We start from the raw sequence: 23,400 nt of genomic DNA on the forward strand, positions 1-23,400 counted from the left end.
TTAGTTTGTTACACAAAACTGGAAGAACATGTACGGTAGTGACAGAGGGCATCTAGGTAGGTTAGAGCACTAATATGTTCTCTTCCTTGGCGCCCCCAGGGCAGCTCTCACCTGGGAAGAGCAACTGCCAAGTGTGGAATTGATGCCAAGAAAGGGTCCTATGTGGCAAGGAGCCCTGGTAAGAGACGGGGACATTACAAATAGGGCGCTGGGACAGATCAGATTTTTATTTAAACCCAAGTGTTGTCAGATCAAATGCTAGCTGTGAAAGCAGACAAAAATCATATTTCCCTCCATTATAGTACCCCCTCAGTGTGTATGAGGATGTGAGCACGTGTGCACATCTTGTTCTCCCCGCCCAACTCATTAGCAGGTTTGAGGCCGGATGGAAATAATGAAACTTAATTTACAACCCACCCACAGTCACTGGCCCTTCCCATAAGACAGACTTCCTAAGCTATTCAAATCTTAAGAATATGTGGATATGTGTAAATACGCACAGGTGTGTGCACATTTTAGCATGAATACACACTTTTGCCTTATTTGGTCTGAAAGAATATTAACAGATCCCAGAATATGGACCAAAGAGACTTTGGAAACAGTGTACAGCAATTGACTTCTGCAGTTCTTCTGATATTCAGATTTCAAAGGCGAAAACATGCTTTCCTAAACTTGCTTCCAGAGGCTGGGCTTGTTTCCATCATGTGAAGCTGGCCAGAATGGGGGGTGCTAGGTGGACTTGGGGAGGGGTTTGGGATGTTTCCTACCTTGGCAGGCACCCTGAATTCTCCATATTCTTTCAGCAGCTCCTGAGTTTCCTCTGTGGTCTCTCCAGTGGAGGTATGTGTTGAGAGGTAATATTCACCCGTTTCTTGGATCCAGTCCAGTGCCTGTGGGGGGAAACAACCCACCCAGTCCCTCAGAAGGCAGCTATTGGAAGGAAAACATGCTATACTGCAAGGAAGGTTCTTGGTTTGAGCCAACATGCTGGACCCAAGGACTGTTGACGTGATAGGTATGTAGCTCTAAAGGTGTTTTTATTTTTATTTTTATTTTATTTATTTATTTATTTTAATAAATAAGTTCTCCCCTCATGTGGAATATCCCACCATTAAAGCATTAGATTGGGAACTCTCCTAGCCAGGCCCAGTGTCATCCATGAGCAAGGAGCATGGTGAGTTCCTTCACATCTGCTGGAGCCAAACCCAGAACAGAGTGCTTGTTTAAATTTGAATGACTGACAAATGCAACCTGTTCTCTTTCATCTCTTCACTCCCACCTCCTGTCTTCACTCTGCCTGTGGCTGTGCCCTTTTCTGGACTGTCCCAAGTTTTGGTTTTTGGGGCCTCTATACTCCTCACAACTGAGACAAAACCAGGGAAAGCTCTGGACATACCTGCTTAGCACTGCGCTCAAATACCACATATTGCTGGCACTGGTCTAACCGACGTTTCTTCAAGGTCCAGAAGTGTAGAACACGATTCTCTCTCTGTAAGAGCTCACTCAAGATGGCTGTGGGAAGAAGAAGTGAGCACTGGTCATGGGAACGGCTGACCAAATCTCCAACCAACTCAGTCCCACTGCTTAGGCACCAGGTGACTGTGACTTTCAAGCATCCCCATAGGACTAATCCAGCATCAGAACCAAGGGAGCAAAATCTTGGGACACAGAATTCCCCAGAAGCGAACAAGATCAGGGAGACTAGGGCAAAAGCCTGTTATTGAGGGTTCCATCTACTAGGGAATGAAGGCTATGCCACCAGCAATTTACAAGTGACTGTGATTCTCTTCATACCAAAGTTAGTCCTTGGTTGTAAGAGACCTTGTGAGGAAGCAGTCCCTAAAATAGCAACTAACTCAGTTGGCCCTGGAGCCTAATGAAGATGGATGGATGTTGCCCAGGCATTCCTGAGGCATTACTAGGAGAAGGGCAGGAGATGAATAGTGCAGAGAGGGATGAGTTGAGGTATGGACAGCTCACATCATGGGCCACCTTCTCTGTACTGCATAGGAGTTGTACACACAGCACTTTAACAGTAGAGGCAAGGTCATAAAGCTTCCAAACAGAGGGCATACGGAAGCTACATTGTCCTGTCTCTAGGTACAAGCTTCCATGTTGTTTGGGTCTGATCATAAGAAAGCTGAAAGCTCTTAACTCTAATGATGATAAACAAGAGGATATGTACAAGTCATGAAGCACCACAAGGGGGCCATGGTAGGGGGTCAGTCCTTTTCCTTCCTACTTCTCCTTTTAGCAGTAACTGGCTACAAAGATTGATTTCCTTAAGTGGTTTAAATGGTATATTCTACGCTTGAAGCAACCAAATTTATTTTGTATCATTTCTGCCTCTTGATTCCTGCTAATTATATTAGATATTAAAAAATACATAACAATAATAATATGAATAATTAACATTTAGTAAGCACTCATTATATGGCAGACACATGTTTTTACAATACCCTATGATAAATGTGCTTTTACAAATAAGAAAACTGAGGTTCAGAGAGGATAGGTAACTTGCTCAGATTCACTAAGATAGGAAGGGGTTGAGCTCAGATTTGGTCCAAGTGTGTTTGCCTTCAGAGCCCTGTGCCCTTGGCCACCCTGGTCTCCAGGTTATAAAGCACACATTGCTGTGCTTTATCAACGTGGCACAACCCAAGCTGTGGTGTTTATACTTAATGTTTTTGTTGATTGTGTTTACTTTTAATATCCTTGGAGGGTTTGGCTTTAAGAAGAGCTCCCATAAGCTGAGACCTTTCACAGGTCCTAATCATCCTCCATTCCCTACAGCTGTCTATGCCTTCATCACTTAGCTTCTTAGTTTGCCAGAGAGGTGAAATATATACTTCCTCACTCCCTCACTGACCTCTGGTTCGGGTATGTGACTTACTTTGGCAAATAGGTCGTTAACAGATATGACACTAGCAGGAACTTGAAAATGTGCTTGCTTAAAATCACTTCTGGGTAACTTCTGGCCTTCGACCCACGTCTCAGCATGAACAGACAAGAATCTTACGGATAGTTAAGGAGCCACGCCAGCTGGCCTGAAGCACAGTTAGTTGTATTGCCAAGCATGGCCATCCTAGCTAATCCCAGTTATTTGTACAATAAATGTTCAGTTGTGTAACTCTGAATTTTGGTGTTGTTATGCAGCAATCTTTGCTCCCATAGGTAAACCTAAAATATATAGCAATGGATTTGGGTCCAGGCAGCAGGTGAAAAGGAAATAGATACAGAAGGAATTCCAGGTCCCTGCTCACATGAGAGCTTCCAGTGGGGGAAAGATAGAGTGAGAACCTGCCTCCTTTAGCCTTTACGTGCACCAGTCAGGCTCTGCTCACTTCAGCCTCCCTCTGTGATGGCTGAGAGAATCAACCCAAGTCAGGCAAAACCCCCTAAAGGGTTTCAAGTTTCATTCCCACCCCCTTTTTGAGAGCCTTCATAATGGCTTCAACCTTCCCTTGGCCCAAGATGATATAGGCATCCTGGCTCCCTCTGGGTGCTTGGTCCTTATCTGCATACCCAAATGTAGGTGGGGGGTGTGGCCTCTCAGCAGCAGCTGGCCTCACCCAAGCTGCCATCTGCATTTGGAAGTCAGAACATATGCTCTGAAATGTGCTTTTTTTTTTTTTTTTTTAAGAGGGAGGGAGGGAGAGAGAGGGAGAGAGAGAGAGAGAGAGAGAGAATTTTTTAATATTTATTTTTTAGTTCTCGGCAGAGACAACATCTCTGTTTGTATGTGGTGCTGAGGATCGAACCCGGGCCGCACGCATGCCAGGCGAGCGCGCTTGTGGCTCAAGCGGTAGCACACTCGCCTGGCGTGTGTGCGGCCCGGGTTCGATCCTCAGCACCACATACAAAAAAAAAAAGATGTTGTGTCTGCCGAGAACTGAAATGTGCTTTAAGGAGTGGTTGACATGATGTCAGCCACCCACAGGGTCCCTCAATCAAAAACAGAATAACATAGCTGGAAAAGGAACTGTGTGTCCCTCCTCTCTGTAGGGAACTTTGGTTCCTAAGTTTAATTCTTTTCAGTGGCTTTTGATCTTCCCAGCTCTTGAGCTCTCTGAGCAGGGCAGAAAGCCCTATCTAAAGCAGGTCACACATCCCTATTCTGTTCATGGTGTCTTCAAGCTTGTCACACTCCTCACTCCAAGTCAGCTTGGATTTCCCTACCCACCTCCATCCAGGGTTGTATTTGTCTGCTTTTATAAGTGGACATGTATTAAACTTGTCATCTACTCAAAGGCTAATTTGTGCATGGCTAGAGTAATAATTTAAGGTAGTAACAGATAATAACTTGAGCTTAATATGATCAGATAATAAGCAATTTTTAAAGGTTATATAATTTTTTCATATAATCACAGACTTTATAGAATTCAGAGAGATATTACAATTTATCTAGAATATTAGTTATATAAATTTGACTTGCACACAAACCACATGGTGGATGGGATAAGTCATGCCAAAATGCAGGTTCTGACTCTGTAGGTTTGGTTGGGGCCTGAGAGTCATACAGTTATATCAATGCTGTTAGTCTGGGACCACATTTTTCAGAAGCAAGAGCCTAGACATTCTCCCCACTTTAAATAAGAAAACTAAAGTTTTAAAGTTTAGGCAATAAGTGACAACTCTACAGTTAGATCTTGGTTTTATGATTCCCAGTTCTTGCCTCATTGCCAGGGGTTAAGATACCCAGTCTTGTGCTATTCAATATGTCAGCACAAGTCACATATGACTATTTATATTTAAATTAATTAATATTAAATAAAAGTAAAATATTAGTTCCTCAGTTGCATTAGCCATATCTCAAGTGCTCAATAGGCACATGTGACTAGTGGTTACCATATTGTACATTTCCATTATTTCAGAAAATTCTACTACGCAGTATAGCCCGAGCTTTAAGATACTATTTAAAAGTTTGGGGAAAATTTGTCCTCATTTTTCCATTCAGAATCTTGATGCATATTAAGAAACTGACCATGAATCACCAGTGCCCACACCATCCCACATCAGATTTTTTTCTTCTCTAAGAAAAGAATCAGGAAATTTGAAATAACATGAATACTAGGTCCACAGCACAGTGTAGGGAAGGGCTGGCCTCTTGTCCATGCTAGTGAAATAACTTGAGGCCTGGTAGGCCTCTCACTGACCTTTCACTTGCTGCTCAGGTCCTCGAGTATGGCTAGCAACACTGGGCATGCTGACGTTGTTCCTGTGGATGTACTTGAGAAATACTTCAGCGTTCCGCCGTGCCAGGGTGCAGGCCTGAGAGACACAAAGGTGTGAGGTGCTCCTGTCCCCAGCAACTGTCTGGTGTTCTAGCCACCAGAGGGGGGTGCCCTCCTTCCACTTTTTAGGAAGCTTGAGGGCTTGACAGTCATGAGGATGCTGGAGGAGTCCTGTGGGAGAACAGCTCTAGAGGTCACTTCTGGTACATGGATGGTCCAATTCCAATTTAATAGGCTCGTGCTCTGAGCTTTCCTTTTATCTGTGCCTGTCCTCTTTCCATTTAAGATAAAAATCAGAAATCAATAAAATCCCTTGACTACCTGTAGGTTGATCTGGCATTACTAACATTTACTCCCAGGCTGGTTTTCCTTTTCCACTAGAATACTTCTTATGATGACCACTGGTGAAAGTCCAGGCAACATAAGCCCTCTTTAACATTTGTTTGATTCAGACTTGGAGAAGTTTTTTTTTTTTTGTAAACACGCTTATTAACTCTACATTCTAAATCTAAATGGAAATTGTTACCTGCATTTTTCAAATTCATATGTCTATCCATCCCTTACCTAAAATCACCAATAAACTTTCTATTATTGGAAAACACTGATCTCTGTAACAGAATAAGAACCATTATGACTTTAAGAGCCTTTAAGACTCAAGTCAGTTGTGGGGGCAGAGAGGACAGGTCACATTCTCCTTGTTATACTGATAGACAAGACTGAGGCCCAGAAAGGGCACAAGCAGATCTAGAATTTAGGTCTACTGACAGAGTATTTCTAGTTTCTCAAGCTTATATAGTTCTGGATTTCTCTGAAAAGAAGTTTTAACTCTCCTGTTTATAAAAGTAACATGCTAGTATACTAATTTTTAATCTACAAGTTTCCAGAATTAAATTACCTCTAGACCAAATTGTTAAGTTTTAAACCTTCTTATACTTAGCCTCAGATCCTATAAACTATATGATTAAAATTGCTCTATAACTAACATATGATTAATATAATTCTAAAACCATATAATTTTTTGATTATATAAAAATTAGCAACAAAAACTTCTGGGATCTTTGGTAGAAGTCTGTTGATGGGTCCACGAACTCTCAGGCACATAAGTTTGATAGCTTAATGGTAGTCTAAAGCTAAAGAATCTGAAATGGATCAACTAATGTGTACAAACAGAGTGTAACATTCTGTCTGTTGGGCACAGAATTCCCACAGCGATGGAGTGTTTTTCTCTATAATTTTGGGAACATATGAAAAATATCAGCCCAGAAAAGTTTTGTTTTTCTTCTTCAAAAGAAATGTTTAATTTTATGAGTAAATACCTTTATCTCTGTATTTAAAATCCTTGATATGCTCTACTTAAATTGTTTTGTTTTAAAATAGGGAAAATTTTTTAAACTATCTTAAGCCCAGCATGGAAAAATTCCTATTCCTGATGACTAAAGATTCTAACCAGTATAGCTTCAGATACTAGACAGATGGGAGAAGGCCATCTTTAAAAAGAACAAAAAATATAACTCCAAAAGGTGGTCAAATAGAGAAAATCCCTAATAAAAGAAAGGCAGTTAATTATAGAATTGCATAAAAACAGTGGCAGTCTGTGAGGGTATAAACATTCTCTTGTGCTTACCTGAGAGGAAGTAGAACATGAAAGCAAGAAATTTAGGAATGAACAGAGACTTTAGATTAGCCTGGATACAGATGGTTAAGAGAATATCAAAGATCTTCCTGCTCCATTGAAAGCCTGTGCACAGCACGGCTGTGCTTCCTCCCTGGGAGGCTCAGGCTCTAAGTCCAGGAAAGGTATTCTACCTTCATACAGGAGAATAAATAGCATGGCCTTTATTGGTAATTGACAATTGCTAGACTGATAAATAAACATGGTGTCTAAATTTATTTGCTTAATTCTTACCCTAACCTTTTATAAAGGATCATAAATAGATTATCATCTATTTATAAAGTATTTTTAATAGTGTTTTATACATTTTAAGTGTTTTCTATCTTTTAATCAAAAAGTAATTTTATAAACCAAACCACTGAGTATATTTTTCTCAGTTAACAACATCCACAGGATATCAGGATATTGAAATATGGCAACAGTAGTAATGTTATATCCTAATTGCCCAATGATACCAAAAGTGCTGAGAGAGAAATGAATGCTTGAAGAATAACCCTACTACCTTTGCAACTGACCAGTCAACATCTTCTCTACAACCTCTCTGCCCTGTAGATAAGAAGTTAGCAAAAGCAGGGGGCTGGGAGGCCCATATGAAACAAGTGTGTGTGTGTGTGTGTGAGAGAGAGAGAGAGCGAGAGAGAGCGCGCACACGCGCGAGAGAGCACGCATGTGTGCATGAGAGCACCTACATATTGAAAGAACAGACTGGAGTCTGAGAGTTTATGTGAAAATGTGCTCTGACCTTAAGGAAAGCCTCCTTTTGTTCCAAATGTTTGCTGATGAGGGGGATAACATGGTCGATCTCTGCTGCTGGCCCCAGTTTATCTCTTCCACCACACCAGTCCTCATCTCTTCGGTACTCTTGCTCTAAGCTCTCCAGAACACTGCATACCTAATGAATCATGGAGAGAAACACTCAGTAAATTAATCAGTTAGGAAGTGTTCTTTGAGGACCTTCAGCCCACAGAATTCCACACAGTGACATGTTTCATTCAAAATTCAGTCTGTCAATTTAGAGTATGTGGTGACCCTGGGGCACCTAAGAGTCTAAGAGAAGTCCAGAAGGCAGTGAGAATCCTGTGTCTGGAGCTTGAGAGACAATCTTCAACTGGAGATATGGATTTGGGGATTGTCTTCTTAGAGTTGATAGTAGAAGGCTGTAGCTATGGGGGTTGATGACATTACCAAGGAATAGTATGAAGTAGAAAAAAAGGAAGGTAGATAGTATATTGGAGGCATTTCAACGTTTTTATATATTTAATATTGGTATAACTTCACAATAACTGTGAATTTATAGAACAGGAAATGGAATTTTGAGAAGATGCTCAATTTCCAACCATCTGCGCTTATCCTGTAGTAAGGAGCCTTGAGCAGAGGTAAAGAAGGAAGTTGCCACTGTTGTGTGATTTATGAGCCATGAATGAAAGTCCTCTTTCTCTTCCCCTGGGAAAAATGTCCCAAAGTCCTGTCATAAGGCAGTGACATCTGAAGGCTCCCTATTGCAAAATGCACATTTTCTTCACAGGGAAAATAAATTTGAGTTAACCTAAAAGACAGTTAAGAAGACTTTCAGTTCTAAAAGTGTGGAGAAGCCATGCTGGGGGACTTTATAAATGACCTCAGGAGAGAACAGAGCATTTTGAAGGGGGTTTGAAGAGAAAGTTAGGTTGGGTCCTACAGTGGGAAATTCAAAGAGGTCTGGTATCAGGGACTAAGGGAGGATTCAGAAAGACGAAACTTAAATTCCTGCTTTCCTTCAATAGACTTTGACTACTTGCTTGGATATAGCAACTGGGGGAGCAGCTAAAACTGTCTTTGGCTTCCTCTGAGAAAGCCATCACTTTTGATGAAGGATTTATATCATTGGACAGGATGCTCACTGAGTTATAAACTAAGCTGAAAGATGTCTCAGGCAGAACATTCTCATGGCCAGACATGTTTCTCATATCATGAGATGGTCTGTTCCTAAATCCTGGGTTGCTTGTCTAGTCCCATCTCTAGTACTTGTCTTCAAGAAAGACATTTAAATATGCACAGGCAGGCTCTTGTCTTGGGATAAAACAGATTATAGACATACAAAGACATTAAGAATAAGACTACTTGAGATCTGTCCCATGATAAGATTGGACTTACAGCCAATCAATGTGGAAGTTAAAAGTGAAATGATTATCAAGTATAAATCCTTTCATAGGTGAAGAAACAAATCTAGAGAAATAAAGTAACCTTCAGCAAGGTCAGTTCAGGGTCAGATTTTCTGACTCTTAAATAGTACTCTGTCCCCTTCATGATCTTGATCCATCTAAAATGGAAATTTGGGGAGTTCATAACCCACTTGAATCAAAGTGTGGAATATGATATGTCAAGAAATTTGTAATGTTTTGAACAACCCACAATAAAAAATTAAAAAAAAAAAAAAAAATAAAAAATAAAATGGAAATTTGTACATTAGATCGGGATTAAGTCTCATTTTTTCCCATATAGACATTCATTTGGGTAGTGCCAATTGCTGAAAAGACTTTCCTTTGTTCATGGAATTGCTTTGACAAAAATCAAACACCCATATAAATGTGTCAACTTTTATAACCTCCATTCTATTCCATTGTGTCTGTTCTTATAACAATATTATTCTGTCTTGATCACTGAAATTTTAGAGTAAATCTTTAAATCAGGTAGTGTAACTCCTCCAAATTTGGTTCTTCCCTTTTGAGATTGTTTTGGCTATGCCAGGTTCTTTGAATTTGCATTCTTTTCATGTGCATTTTATTTCCATGGACATCCTGGAATTGGTATGTCAATTTCTACAAAAAAGCTTGCTGGGATTTGATTTGGATTGTGTTGATTATAGATCAACTGGAGAAGTTCTATCATCTTAATCTGCTGCTGTCACTTCTGTGGCCATCAAAAGCATAATCTCTCTGAAAAAAACATAAGAAACATGAAGTATGTGAACTATAACACTGGTATAGGCTCTGATGGGCATGTTTTCTTTGCCCCAAGGCAGACTTCCCATGGTCCCAATAAGTCATCCAGAGGGGAAATGTATTTTTTTAAAATATTTATTTTTTAGTTGTAGTTGGACACAATACCTATTTATTTATTTATTTTTATGTGATGCTGAGGATCAAACCCAGGGCCTCGCACAGGCTAGATGAGTACTCTATTGCTGAGCCACAACCCCAGCCCAGGGGAATTTATTTTTTATTTATTTCTGCTAGGGAGTAGTTCACTGAGAAAACTATTTTACACTGAATAAAATTAGTCCTGCTTTAAGCCTCTATTTCATGAAAAGAATTCCTGTATAGCACCCAAATCATTTAAAAAATATCCTTAGGCCTTGCCCATATTGATGTACTGACGTAATGGTAACATATCTGCATCTTCAGGGCCCTGCTGTACGCATCTCCTGCCACTTCTCTCATTGCTGCACTCTCTTAACCACTTAGGCTCACAGTTCCCCAAGGACAGAGCTGAGTTTCCTCAAATAGGCTGGAAACCCCAGGAATGGCAGGGTCATATGTTTTTCAAGCAGTGCATAATGACTAGTTGCAGAAGATTATATTATTGTTAAGTAAATATTCATTTTCCTCTCCAGAATTTCATTGGAGGCATTGTTGCCTCACTGATGGCTTGGCCATGTGATTGTTAGGGCTAATGGGACATTGGAGAATGTGACAGAAGTAAAGTCTTGAGATGTTCTTACACAGTAGGTTTTGGGCTCTTGCACTTTCTGTCTTTAACTATAAATGTGCCTCAAGTAGCTGCTGGACAAAGAGGGTGAGAAACACAGGAGCATCCTTGGATGCAAACTGCAGCTTGGAACCTCGCTCTACCAAGCTCAGCTAAGATTAGTTGAACCCCAGATACTCAAGCAAAAAATAAATGCTTTTTGTTTTATGCCAGTGAGTTTTAAGGCAGTTGGTTATAAGGCATTACTGTGTCAAGAGCTGACTGATACATTGCTCAAATCTAGCATTTAGTATGCACCTCATTTCTGTTTTAACACCTCAGTACAGATATGATGAGTTTGAGAAATAAATCACATGGTTCACTGCCATAATGAAAAAGATGATAAGGAAGCCAACTGTGGTGTTTCCACACGTCATTCTTTTATTCTCCAAGTTTGTGCTGAGAGGACTGGCTCCTTGTTGGAGTCGAATTGCAGAGTTGCAATGTGAAGCAGAAAGCAGCCCTCTGTCAGCCTCAGCGCACACGCCTCTCACCTTTCCCTCACCTGTTCAGAAGTTTTGTAAAAGGCCACAGATGCGTTGACCAGTTTTAACCGATCTTCCATCTTCAGCATGAGCTGCTGCCAGTGGAGGGCCACCTTTTCTGCACATTCCCGGATGGCGTCCGCATCATAGTGGCCAGCCTGGAGCAGTGCCTCGGCTTTCTGCTGTACCTGCAGGGCACTCTGGTGCGTCTTCTGCAAGGAAGTGGCATGAAAGAGGGACTGGGCACAAGGGGAGGAGAGAGAGGTCCGTGGGAACAACCCAGGCGTGGTATGGGAGGGGGTGGAGTGAGGCGTGAGTGGAAAGATGCAGAAAAGTTAAAGTGCTTTAAATGACTGATCCATTTTGTCATGAAGATTAATACAGTATTGTTTTAAAGCATATTTTTTAAAAGGATATCATACATTTTCATTAACTGGTCTCTCAGGACCTTAACTTCCATCCCAGACCTTACTTTTTAATTGCATTACCCTGTATTTTAAGGACATTCTGATCCTGTGGTAGAGAAACAGGTTGCATGTAAGTCTGTTCTCTGGTACATTAAGTTTCCTTTTCAAATCTAATTATGAAAAGGTTCACCATTAAGCTTTCAAAGAAGTTTTTCCCCCTGCTGCAGTCCCATTTTATAGATCAAGTAAATATAGCATATTAACCCAAAAAAACTCCATGTAAAATAAATTTCAGATTATGATATAGCCATTTTAAACATTAACCAGTTGAAAAGGATTATAGTAAAAGGAATAAATTTGGCAGGTTAATAAAGCTAGAGAGCAGCCTCTCACATCTTCCCTTAGTTACTTAACCAAAGAAGCAGAGTCGTATGGCAGATAACTCAGCCCAACCCGTGATCTTCACATTTTTTTACATTTGCTTTTAGGATATTTACATATATATTTTTTCTTAATGCTTTTTGAAACAGGCTAAATATAGTTTGCCTTCTCTGAGTTCACGCTAACTATACAAGGTAGGATGAGGCTGGAGGACTGGGTGCCAGGGAGGAACCAAATGGGATTGGAGTTTTCCTAAAAACAGAGTCCTGGTGTGGATGATCCATGTGAGAATTTCAGAGCCCAAGTGACTTGAAAGAGATAACAGCACTGCTGCCTATCTCTCTGGGGTCATTCTGGCCTAGTGGTATAGTACTCATTTGGCTTTTGTACTTTTAGGAGGATTCAACTTAGCCAGAAGTGAAAAGGGACAGTGACTGAGACTGTTCTCAAGAGCAAATCCATTCAGCACTGCTTGGGTCTGGGTAGGCCCTCCCTCATTCTCACCTGCGCTCCCCTGGGTTCCCACATTTGCCCTTCGCCCACACTGCAGACTGCAGTCCATACACTCCTTTTCCACAGTCTATGGACCCCTTCTGGCTTCCCTTTTCTCGTTCCTGAATCTGCAGTAGCTCCCTAGAATGACCTCCTCTAGCAATCCAGACCCCATGGTGCTGTGGCCTTTCCACTGTCCCTCTGTCCTGTGGCGGCATCAGGTTCCCAACTGAGAACGAAAGCAGAGAATCAACACTAAAGGCAGAAATGATACACTACAAATCCCTGGTTTTCTATGCCTGGTTTACTGGCACTGTCTTTTCCCTGCTCCTAGATGCAGAGGTGCTAAGGTCAGTCCTTGCCTTTCCTTCACTCCAGCAGAGCTCTGATCTATTCCCCGGGCTTCTATTACCTCATCATGACCTGCACACACCTCAATTTGTGAGCAGCACTCATTCGGTTGGTCTAACTGCCTGTCCCATGTCAGTCTGCTACAAAGACACATTCTCAGCAAAGGGAATGATCTTCCTAGAGAACAGAGGGGCCCTTGTCAGTGAGTGGGAAGGGCTTTCAGTTCCTGGAGTTCCACAGTGGAAACTGAACTCCTCTTCTCTGTGAACAGTTTTCCCTGTTCACCTACCACTTCTGTTGATACTCCACTTTCCCCTGCCACTTGGGATTGCAGTTTTGATATTATTCATGACTACTGAGCCCCACTCCCTCATCCCACCCAGTCCAGCCATTACTACTTCATACACAGACTGCTAGGGGGGTGACCTAAGTAGTTTTCTTTTCTAATTTACCAAATCCATCCTTCACGTGTGTGCGTGCGTGCATGCGTGAGTGTGTGTGTGTGTGTTGGTGGTGTGCTGGGGATTGAACTCAGGGCTGCAAGCATACTAAACATTTATTTTGATCACTAAGCTATTGAAGTTATATGGCAGTTTTGCTTAATTCTCTGTAATAGGAAGTGTTTGTAATAAGTGACATCTAACATTCTTTCTATCTCTAAAGCTCTCATTTTATGCTAAATATCACTCCCTTCTCTTAATTCAAAAGCCTTACCATGGTTCCTCCATTGCTATGAAATTAAGTCCAAACTTGGTATTTGTCATTAAAAGTACATTACGATTTGGCCCTAGCTACTTCTATAACATTATCACCTACTGCTTCCCCTGCAACGCCTCTGCAAACACACCACAAGCTTTCTTACCTCCCTTTGCTACCTCCCTTCTTCCTGCCATGATGGATACCCTCTGTATCCTCCTAAGGCAGTGTCTTAGCTTTCCTTTGAGACTCACCTAAGGTCTGCTCTCCTCAACCAGGCCTTTTTAGATGATCTGAGACTCACAGAAAAATGACCCTACTCCTATGTCACTCATCTAACCCTTGGTCATTACTTAGACTGTAAAACTCTCAAAGCAAGGGCAGTTTGGAAAATCATTTAAGCATCTGTCATTTATCTAGTGTACATACTCTGTGCTGGGCATTACGCTTACGCATATTTTCTACTTTTCCCAACACTACTACAACGTGGGTATTACTACTCCCATCTCAGAGATTAAAAAGCAGAGTGCCCAGAAATGTACAACCAAGGAAGTGATGAACCCAGGATTGAGACTCAGGTTTCATCTACTCCCAAACCTATGTCCTTTCTACTATATCATACCACATCATCTTATCTCTAGGAATATAATGGTAACTATAGTAGTTCTCATTTGGAAGAAGGGTTCACAAGATGAACATTAGTGATTATGGTAATTATATGGCTTTTCCTCAATACATTAAACCAGCATGTAACTGTCATCATAAACCTGTTATCATGCCTTTCTCTGAGAGTGGAGGTATAGGCTGGATTTTCCTATAAGTTATGGTATAAAATAAATTCTCTTCCTTACTCTGAAACTCATTATCATTTAATAGTCCTGAGAACTTCTTTCCCCCTTTAATTTCCTAAATAATAAACTCTTATCTATGTGGCATAATCTTTGCTTCGCTAAGCTTAAATCATTATTTTGCATTTATTTCTACTCCCTATTATCAAATCCCATTGTGTGTTATATGTTTAAGACAAGGATTATCAAGGGCATTCATATTTAGGAGCATGCAGAAGAAAATTGAACGGAATCAATTGCTCTTATTATCTAGTTTTAGCTACTTTTTTTTTGGCATAATGTTTATACTTAAAATGCATAAGAGGATTTCAAGTAAAAATGGATTTTAAAAATGAGCTTTTCTTTTGAAGTTCCTGAAGAAACATCAGCTGCCTCTATTGATATTAACATATAATAATCTAGGTTTGCTTGATAGAGCTTTACTGCACCTGGGTGCTGAGTACTTCTGTCCATTCTGAGTGGTTCTGGGAAAGATTTACTGAAACCAAGGCTTCTGAGAAAAATTTTGATCTTCCCTGGAGAGACTGAAACCTTCAACCCAAGGAGGTTGCCCAAACTAGGGTTAGCAGACATCCGGGTTTATAAAGGACAGTTCTACTCTATGTCTGTTCTTCTGACTTAGTAATTCTCTTCACTTTGAAAAGTGTCTCAGTTTACACAATAAATTATATGATCATCCTACCAATAGCTATTTTATTTTCCCTTACAGAACCCCAGGTTCTTTCTTAGGGTCTATTAAGTCAAATCCTATTTGCTATTAGCAATCATTATAAAAGCTTCCAATAATACTATCAAAATGGGGTAAGCCAAACCAGACTTAGACTTCCTTTAAAATTGCCTTCATCCTCCCTGGCATATTTTCCTCCTGATGCAGAACCTTACATAGACCCCCTGGAGAAGAAGCATATGCTGAAATTCTGGTTCTGTTCTTGTTATTCTAACCATACTGAAGACCCTGCCTACCTCCCATTCCTAAGATCTTCCAGAAATCCTATCTGCTCTGCTCTGCCCTCTTGAGACCACAGACACCAACTTTAGAGTTGCTATATCTCAGTATAAATTCTAAAGACTAATTGATCAAGTTTTACCAATATAGAAACCTAGGACTGATTGGGAGGCATTAATCATAATTTAATCATTTGACAAGCCTCTGTGCTGCAAGGATACTGCAGCATCTGAAAGAAATTAATACATACTGCATATGCAGCTGTGTGGTATTTAGTCATTTCAATAGCACTGTGAAAGCATTTACCTACTTCTTCTTCTTTTTATTTTTTCCTCCCAGTTCTGGGGATTGAACACAGGGGGTACTCTGCCACTGATCTACATTTTCAGGCATTTTAAACAATTATTTATTTTGAGACAGGAACTCACTAAGTTGCTGAGGTTGGCCTTGAACTGCAGTCTTCCTAGGCTCCAGAGTCCTTGGGATTACAGGCATGCACCACCACACATGGCTCATCTACCTGCTCTTTCTTGCCAGCTCACTAAGATGCTCAGGTGTGTCATAACACTTGGTCTTTCCTGCTTAACATTTCTTTAAGGGACTAGAAATTTAATCATCTGACAAAGCATGTAAACCTTCTCATTCATGAAAAATAAGAGGCCAAGAGTGGCTTTGTCTCTGCCTAATCTCCCTCACAGCTTCTCTTGCCTCTGGTCTGATTGCCCAACCCTCACTGCTTCCTATGCCCTAGTGGAAACCTGACCACTGAGTGCCTGATTATTACCCCAATCCTGATCTTTCCTTTATAGTGATTAGGTCCCAGCACTACCACATTTGGTTGTGTCCGCAAACTGCAATACAGATAGCTGATGATAATAAAACTTCTCTCCTCTGGTTAATTTCTCTTTAGAAAGTGATTTTTCCCATATTGTGCATAAAACATATAGTTTATTTTAAAATCTCAAATCCCAGACCATACTTTTAGGACTAATAATCATTTCTAAGAAGATTATCAAGTATCTTATAGTAACATGTCATTCATCTTAATATTATTATTTATGCAAACAAGATGATTTCTGGAAAATTAAATAGTTGAATTCAATCAATATTTAGTTTTAAAATGCTTAGCAATCAGCTGGATTACTGCATTAAAGGCATAGTATGGGCACAGACAGTTAAATTTTTACTATTTTTCCATTACTGTTGTGCAAAATACCCACTAACAATAATTTTTTAAAAATAACAGCTTTGTAGCTCTTACTCAGAAGTGGGCTAATTTCTATGATGAACCACAGAATAATGAGTGTCTTTGAAGTTTTCACTCTTTGTCTCTATTCCCACTGGTACTGAACTTATTTTATTTTTAATACAATTCTCATGTCCCATTTCCTATTCTTTCCTCAAACCACTGTGAAGCAATCAGCTTAAGTCTCTTTGGGAAGGAGGATGTCCTAATAGAAAGGACAATTAAAGGTATTATTTAAAGCATGGCAACATTTATATTAGATTGTTATAAGTGGAGTTTATTTTAAAATAGGCTTTCATTTTAAAATGGTCCCAGTTGGTAACATCTTCTAGTTGCAGTTTACTCCCTAAATATAACTTCTACCAGCATTATTGAACAACCACTTTAGCAAGGCAGACGGGTGTGATCTGCTCCAATGCTGGTTGTCCTTGTTAGAAGATGGACTCTATAAACTAAATGGTTAGAAATACGATAAAAAAAAATATGATCCCAATTTAGTAGAAACTCATGCACTTGTTTATTAGGTCTGAGGGATTTTCAATTGGAAGTAAATTCTAACTTTTAGCTTTACGTTTCTCAACTGGCACATAATCTATATGTGTAAATATCTCAAAGTACCAGGGCCCTGAAAGGCTGAAGGCCCTGATGAGTAAGATTCTCATTCATAGTGTGCATACTTGACTTCTGATGCTGGCCTCCTTGGGGGCATGAAGCCCTGCACTCACTTTCCCATCAGTACCTGGGTAGGAGGGAAGCTTCCTGGACCTGAAAGAGTAAAGACTCCCACACCTGAAGGAACACCCGACCTCAGGGAATCATGCTGCCCCAGGCACAGAGCAGAGAGGGGGACAGAAAGCAGTGCAGTCAGATTTGGTTGTTACCTCGATGGCCAGTTGGAACTGCTCATGCTCCCGCTGTAGCTGTTCTGCTTCAGACAAAGAGCTGGCATTGACCAGGCTGGCGTTGAGCATGGACTCTCCATTGCGGATCCATCCCAGGACCTAGGGAATCAGGATAAGGACAGAGGTGAATGGCTTTCCGCAGCTTCCCCAGAGTGTTGCCTTATCTAAAGGCACTTCATTCAAAGGACAGAGTTCAGGAAGGGTCTTAGATGGTCAGCTCCCCAATCTCACTACCACCTTGTGACATAAGGAGTTTATTTTATGTGCCAATTTCATTTCCAGGTCTATATATTATTTCCTCCCTTTACCACCCACTACTAACCTAATTTCCTCACTCATTTAAGCATCAATCTGGTTGTATGTGTGTCTAAAGTTCCTTCAGGAATATTGAATGGTATAAATAAGTAAATTCCAACTGTTGGTATCCTATTCTTTTTTTAAGACCCAGTTCAAACAACAACTTCCTGAAATCTTCCACACCTCATCATTCCTATTAGGAGCAATCTCTTCCTTTTTCAGCACAACCATACTAGTTTGTATGTACCACCTATATGTTAATCACCACAGCTGACTTCTTCAGTTATTTTAACCTAAATTTCATTTCCCCCTTAGAAGGTAAACTCCCTGAAGTCTGGGGCATTCTATTAGTCATATTTTAATATCACATGGTGCCTAGTACAGTACCCTACCTATCATGGGTGTGGTGTAGTAATGATTTAAAAGTAATGGAGAAGACCCAAGTCACACCTGAGCGGTGAGTCCAACCTCCCTATACCTATAGCCAGGAATAAATGGAGTTGGGGTTTGCTAGGTAAATAGCCCAAAGGAAGCAGGAAGGAGAAAACAAGTAAAATAGCATGAATAAGTCATACACTGATCATCAGAAAAAGGGAGAGTAAATTATAATGGACTTAAATTATTTAGAGGCTATGGCTGGGCTGAATACAATTTCTGGGTGAACTTAATGAGTAGTGGGGCAAAGAAAACTCAGCTAAGCAATATTAGGATAGAAGAAGATACAGCTAGCAGATAGTCCTAGTCTGTGAAATGGGCAACTCTCTAGTTTAACAAAGTCTGTGTAAAATAGTCCACCTGGGAGAGTTAGGCTCTGCAAACACACCTGTTGTGCTGTCACCAGAATGTAGCTAAATATCTTCTTTTCTAGGGACTCTGAGGTTTTTGCTTGGTGAGGAAATGAAACTTCTCTGGAAATTTCAAAGTTAGTAAATACCATCCATCTGTTACCTCATGCCAAAGGAAGAGACACCATGATCTGTTTCAGATTTGCTTTCAAATTTTTTTCTCCCCTCAACTTCCTCATGTTAAACAACTGGAAAATACCAAGGCTGGTCTGCTGCTCCATAATTCCCAAAGGGCTTTCTCAAATTTCATCCCTGAGCAGACAATGACGGATGCCTTATTGTACATGGATAACATTGGGGCACAAATCCTGCTGGAGCTGGGCTATTTGGATTGAGATGTTAATTCATGGCCAGTCTGGCAGATTGTGGATGAGATGCCAATCTGTAAAGCAATTGGTTGCAGGAAATAACTGCTCAGAGTGTATGTGTGAAATTCCTGTTGTCATGGTGGACTGTGGCTGGCTAGCTAGAGGTGCTAATGATTTTGAAAAGCTGCCTGAAAGTTTGCATTCATAGATTGCATGTCCAAATGCTCTTCTCTTTGGAAGATGGAGTTCATAATATGTATTTTGAACTGTGTCTCTATGTACCATGTTTCACTGTATTCTGCTTAGTTTAGAGATTATTTAAGAGTATCAGAAAAACATTTTCTCTATGTGCAACACAAAGCAGTGCTCCTTCTGGGCCTCCTGAGTATTGCTGGAAAATTCTTCTCCTCTCTAGTTTCAGCCAACTGGAAACATCAGTGATAGCTATGGTGGTGGGAATACCCATTTACCACCTTTTCCACCTAGAAATATCATGTGTTTAGTCCCTAGTTCTTTTATTAAATCATATCATAGCCTATTGTTCATTTTATTTCCCAAATACTGTTTATAAAATACTCTTTATAAAATAATTTTGAAGTTCTAAACATTTGATTTAAAAATATTTTAATTGTAGATGAACACGATAATACCTTCATTTATTTATTTTTATGTGGTGCTCAGTGCCTTACACATGCAAGGCAAGTGCTCTACCACTGAGCCACAACCCCAGCCCCTAAACATTTGATTTTAAGAAAATAAGAATACATGGTAGTTTATACTCATGGCTTATTCCATGGTGAGATTGATCCCCATGAATGAGTCAGCCCCAGAAGTAGAACTGGCATAGTTTAGAAAAAGCATAAATTTGAAGTCAGAATACCTGACTTTGTTACTTACCTGGAAAAATCACTTAACCTCTCTGAACCTCAGTTTTCTTATCTGTAAAATAAGGATAGTTGTGCCTTTCCTTTTTGTATTACAGGGTTGATGTAACATACAGGAAATGTAAAGTTTGATAATGATGATGGTGTTAGTGTTAGTGATGTCTGGTAGTGCTGTGATTCTTCATTTATACTTTTCCCAATGAAAAGAGAAAAATTTTAGATATAGTAAGCTTTATTCAATAGTTTGAATGAGCTTATTGACATATTCTGATGTTTCTTAGGTTGTTGTCATCATTACCCTTTGTACTCTAATTATGGACAACTCTTGTAGGTGTAATTTTCTATTATTGGGATCTTTTATCCTCCTGATTCATAAAATTTGTTAGTTATTATCCTGTGGGCATCCAAATATGTGCTAAATAAAAGAGACATGAAACAAAATGAGAAAATATTGCTTCTACTAATCTTGAGCAGTGTGAACTTAGAAATATCATTTAATACAAGGCACAGTTTCCTCATCTGTAAAATGTGAACACTTTTCTTGCCTTAAGCAAAAGGTAAAGATGAAATTAAATCACTAATATACAAGTATTTTCAAACCATAAAATCAGAAGGAGAGTGGACTAGAGTAACTGGACGTGGATGTCCACACCTGATGATGTAATTTAAGATGGGAAGACAAGGCCTTGTAATAATGCATGCTGAGGAAGCTGCATGCTGATGATTGTGTTCTTGAGGTCATACCTACAATAAAGTTATGAAGTTGCACTTAAGGCGACCAACTCTTAGGATTGCTACTATAGATGACCCATCACAAGGCACAATTACTTCTGAAATAGGAAAAATACTTAGGAATTTTTGGTAGTAGGGAGCCTGTCATAATTCTAGAATTCCTTACTTCTAAAAACTCCTATCTCTGAGATTGTACACATTCATTCTTCCTGGATTTATGACTATACATTTGCCATGTGTCTTCTTACTTATCTGCATTTTGAAACAAAAGGATGGTACGTGTCCCTTTGGTTGCCCATCTTTTGGATCTACTTGAATACCTTTCTACCTTTTACATGCAGTCACCAGAACTGAACACAGTATTCTCCACAGGAGTATAAGGTCAGGCTAATATTATTTCCCTTTGTTTTGAATATATACTTGATCATATGGAAATTTTGGCAAATATTTAACCTGAGGAAGCAATCTGATATCTTATAAATTGATTTTAGCTTATTTTCTGCTAAATGCACTGCTTTGCAAGAATAACATCTGGAAATTCATTTAGTTTTATACCCATTAGGTCATTTTTTTCAATCTTCCTGAATTATCTAATGGATGTGAGGTCATCTTTACTGGAGTGGTAATTTTCCTGGAAGCAGTCTGAGAATTCTGTGGGGTTTGGAGGGTAATCTGAGGGGCACATTGGTGGCCTGGGGACCTAGGCCAAATGCTGTAATTGGGGGAGTGGTTTTCCTTCAACATTTCCCCAGAGGAAGCTCTTAGAAAGAAAGTCAGTTGCATTCCTCAATTTCATTTGTTTTGGATAATCTTCAGTCAGTCTCTGCACTTTTCTCACTTGTAAAAGCTTCGTTTAATATAATTTTGGTGTAACTACATTTCTGATTATGATGGCTACACAGTCAAATCTAAACCTTTCATCTAAAAGCTCCAACAATAGAATGTATCATAATACATTATTTTATCATAATACATTATTTTATCTCCCTTTCTGTCTAAATTAATGGCATTTCAATTAAGGTATCTTTTTTCTTTTCTTTTCTTTTTTTCCTCTTTAAGAGTATATTCAAAAGAGAAACTCTCAAGCCAGTGTCTAAATTTAGCCTCACTGATCAATACTGACATCTAAATTAACTCGCTTTTTCCAAGTGTCAACAGTTTCCAAATCAATATTTCCTGCTCCACCAATTTCCATCAAACACAAATGCCTTCTCTGAAACTGGATCAGACAAATCCCTAAAGAAAGAACCTACACTGACAAGGAAAACAGGTCTGTCTAATGAGGCATGGTGGCTTAACCAAGTAGCAGTCCCTTGGTGATAAAAGGGCTACGGTCTTTTGCAAAGGCCTTTGTAGGTTTCTTCAGAGCTGGACTTGAGCAAGCTTGTACAGTTTTGAACTATAATCCCATGTGTGTCATTCTTGCCACGGTGGGAAGAGAACATCTTCCCACCCCTACAGAAGAACTTTTTGTCCTCCAATGCATGAAATTATGAATGGGAATAAATGCATATATTAGTCAACCCAGGATTACTCAGATATAAACAATCTAGTTTCCCATTTGACAAACTACCTATCATCCCAGAACCCACTTTATACAGGATGTATACTTAAAGAATGAAAATTCATTTCAATTTTAATATCAGCTTAAGAAAAACATAATTACAGAACTGATTCTACTATTGATGCTGGAGCAAAAAATAAATAAAATTAAAAATCCAGGAACAAAAGCAAAACTATGTCTTCCATTTTAAAGTCAAATAGGAATGACTACCCTGTTATCTACTTTTTTTCCTCCCCTATCAGATGATTACTCAATCCTGTCTTCTGCTACTGATAGAAATTCCCAGGCATGAGAGCAGGGGAGGAGTTTGATGACCTGTTGGAGCCCTGCTGGCTTTAGGTGCCACACTCTCCATGCAGCCAAGACCATGTCTGCCTGTCTTTTTAGACATGGTATCAGCCAGGCCAGGAAAACCTTAGACTGGGTTCTGCTGGGGGGCTTCTCTCTAATGCTCCTGTGTGAGTATGAGGCCCCCTAGAGGCGAGACTTGCATTTAGGCAGCTTGGGCTCAGGTTTCAGCAAACTACTGTAAGCCCTGGAGAGCACTAATTCTGTGTGCCTCAGTTTCCTCATTTATAAAGAAAACATAACACAATTTTCCTCACGGGACTGTTCTTTTTAAAATGAGATCATAAAGGGAAAAGTACCTCTCATATGAAAAGAAAGTACTATCACTTATGCTAAAAGTTTCAAAAATTTGTATACTCATTACTGCTCCGAGCCTGCTAGGAATTCTAACATGTCCTTATGAATAACATTTCTATTTAGAGGCTCATATGTATCCCGCTGTAATTAGGCAGAAAACACCTGGATGGCAGCTCTGTGATCCGGTCTTGCTTGGGGCTCAGTGATTTGATTTCATCTGTGCTGAATATAGACCTTTAGCATGGCATGTGGCTGGGCTCTGGCTGAGCACTGATTGAAAGAAAAGAGGAATGAAGATGATTCTTCCCAGTATAATAAATAACAATGTAATAATCATGGCATAAGCATTAGCAAGGGATATCTTGAATACAGATGAGTGAGAAATAGTTAAATAAAATATGACATTTTTGTCTCTTGAACTCCATTAATACATTTAAACCTAAAATCTCTTGTAGACACTGTACATAAGAATGTTTAAAGGTGGAAAATATTTCTCTGCTTAGGATAACTTGGGCCTAGAGGAAGCAGGGGGGACAGGGTTGCTTAGAGGAATAGGGAGCAGAAAGCAGCAACCACTGAGGTGATGAGCTCCTGCCCTGCAGGAGGCCCTCCGGCACCTGTGGAGGGCAGTGGTGTGTTTTTTCCTCATTGTGATCATAGTCTGGTGACCTCTCTAAGCTTCAGTAGCCTCATCCTTAAAACAGGACTAGTATCTGCTTCAAAGAGTGTTGTGAGGATT

At 39.9% G+C, this 23,400-nt stretch overlaps 1 protein-coding gene across 3 annotated transcripts in view; it reads right to left on the bottom strand.

The window, feature by feature from the left end:
- LOC114093319 (kalirin) overlaps nt 1-23,400 on the bottom strand; it is a 450,305-nt gene that overhangs the window by 69,098 nt on the left and 357,807 nt on the right. For all 3 annotated transcript variants that reach the window (XM_071615264.1, XM_071615263.1, XM_071615265.1), the window contains exons 16-21: nt 17,366-17,485; nt 11,138-11,329; nt 7,649-7,798; nt 5,157-5,271; nt 1,397-1,512; nt 768-890 (exon numbers count right to left, since the gene is read on the bottom strand). In XM_071615264.1, the coding sequence (XP_071471365.1) occupies nt 768-890; nt 1,397-1,512; nt 5,157-5,271; nt 7,649-7,798; nt 11,138-11,329; nt 17,366-17,485 (816 nt within the window). The remainder of the gene's footprint in view (nt 1-767; nt 891-1,396; nt 1,513-5,156; nt 5,272-7,648; nt 7,799-11,137; nt 11,330-17,365; nt 17,486-23,400) is intronic.

Source organism: Marmota flaviventris, chromosome 8, assembly GCF_047511675.1.
Source record: "Marmota flaviventris isolate mMarFla1 chromosome 8, mMarFla1.hap1, whole genome shotgun sequence".
Classification (NCBI taxonomy): Eukaryota; Metazoa; Chordata; class Mammalia; order Rodentia; family Sciuridae; genus Marmota; species Marmota flaviventris.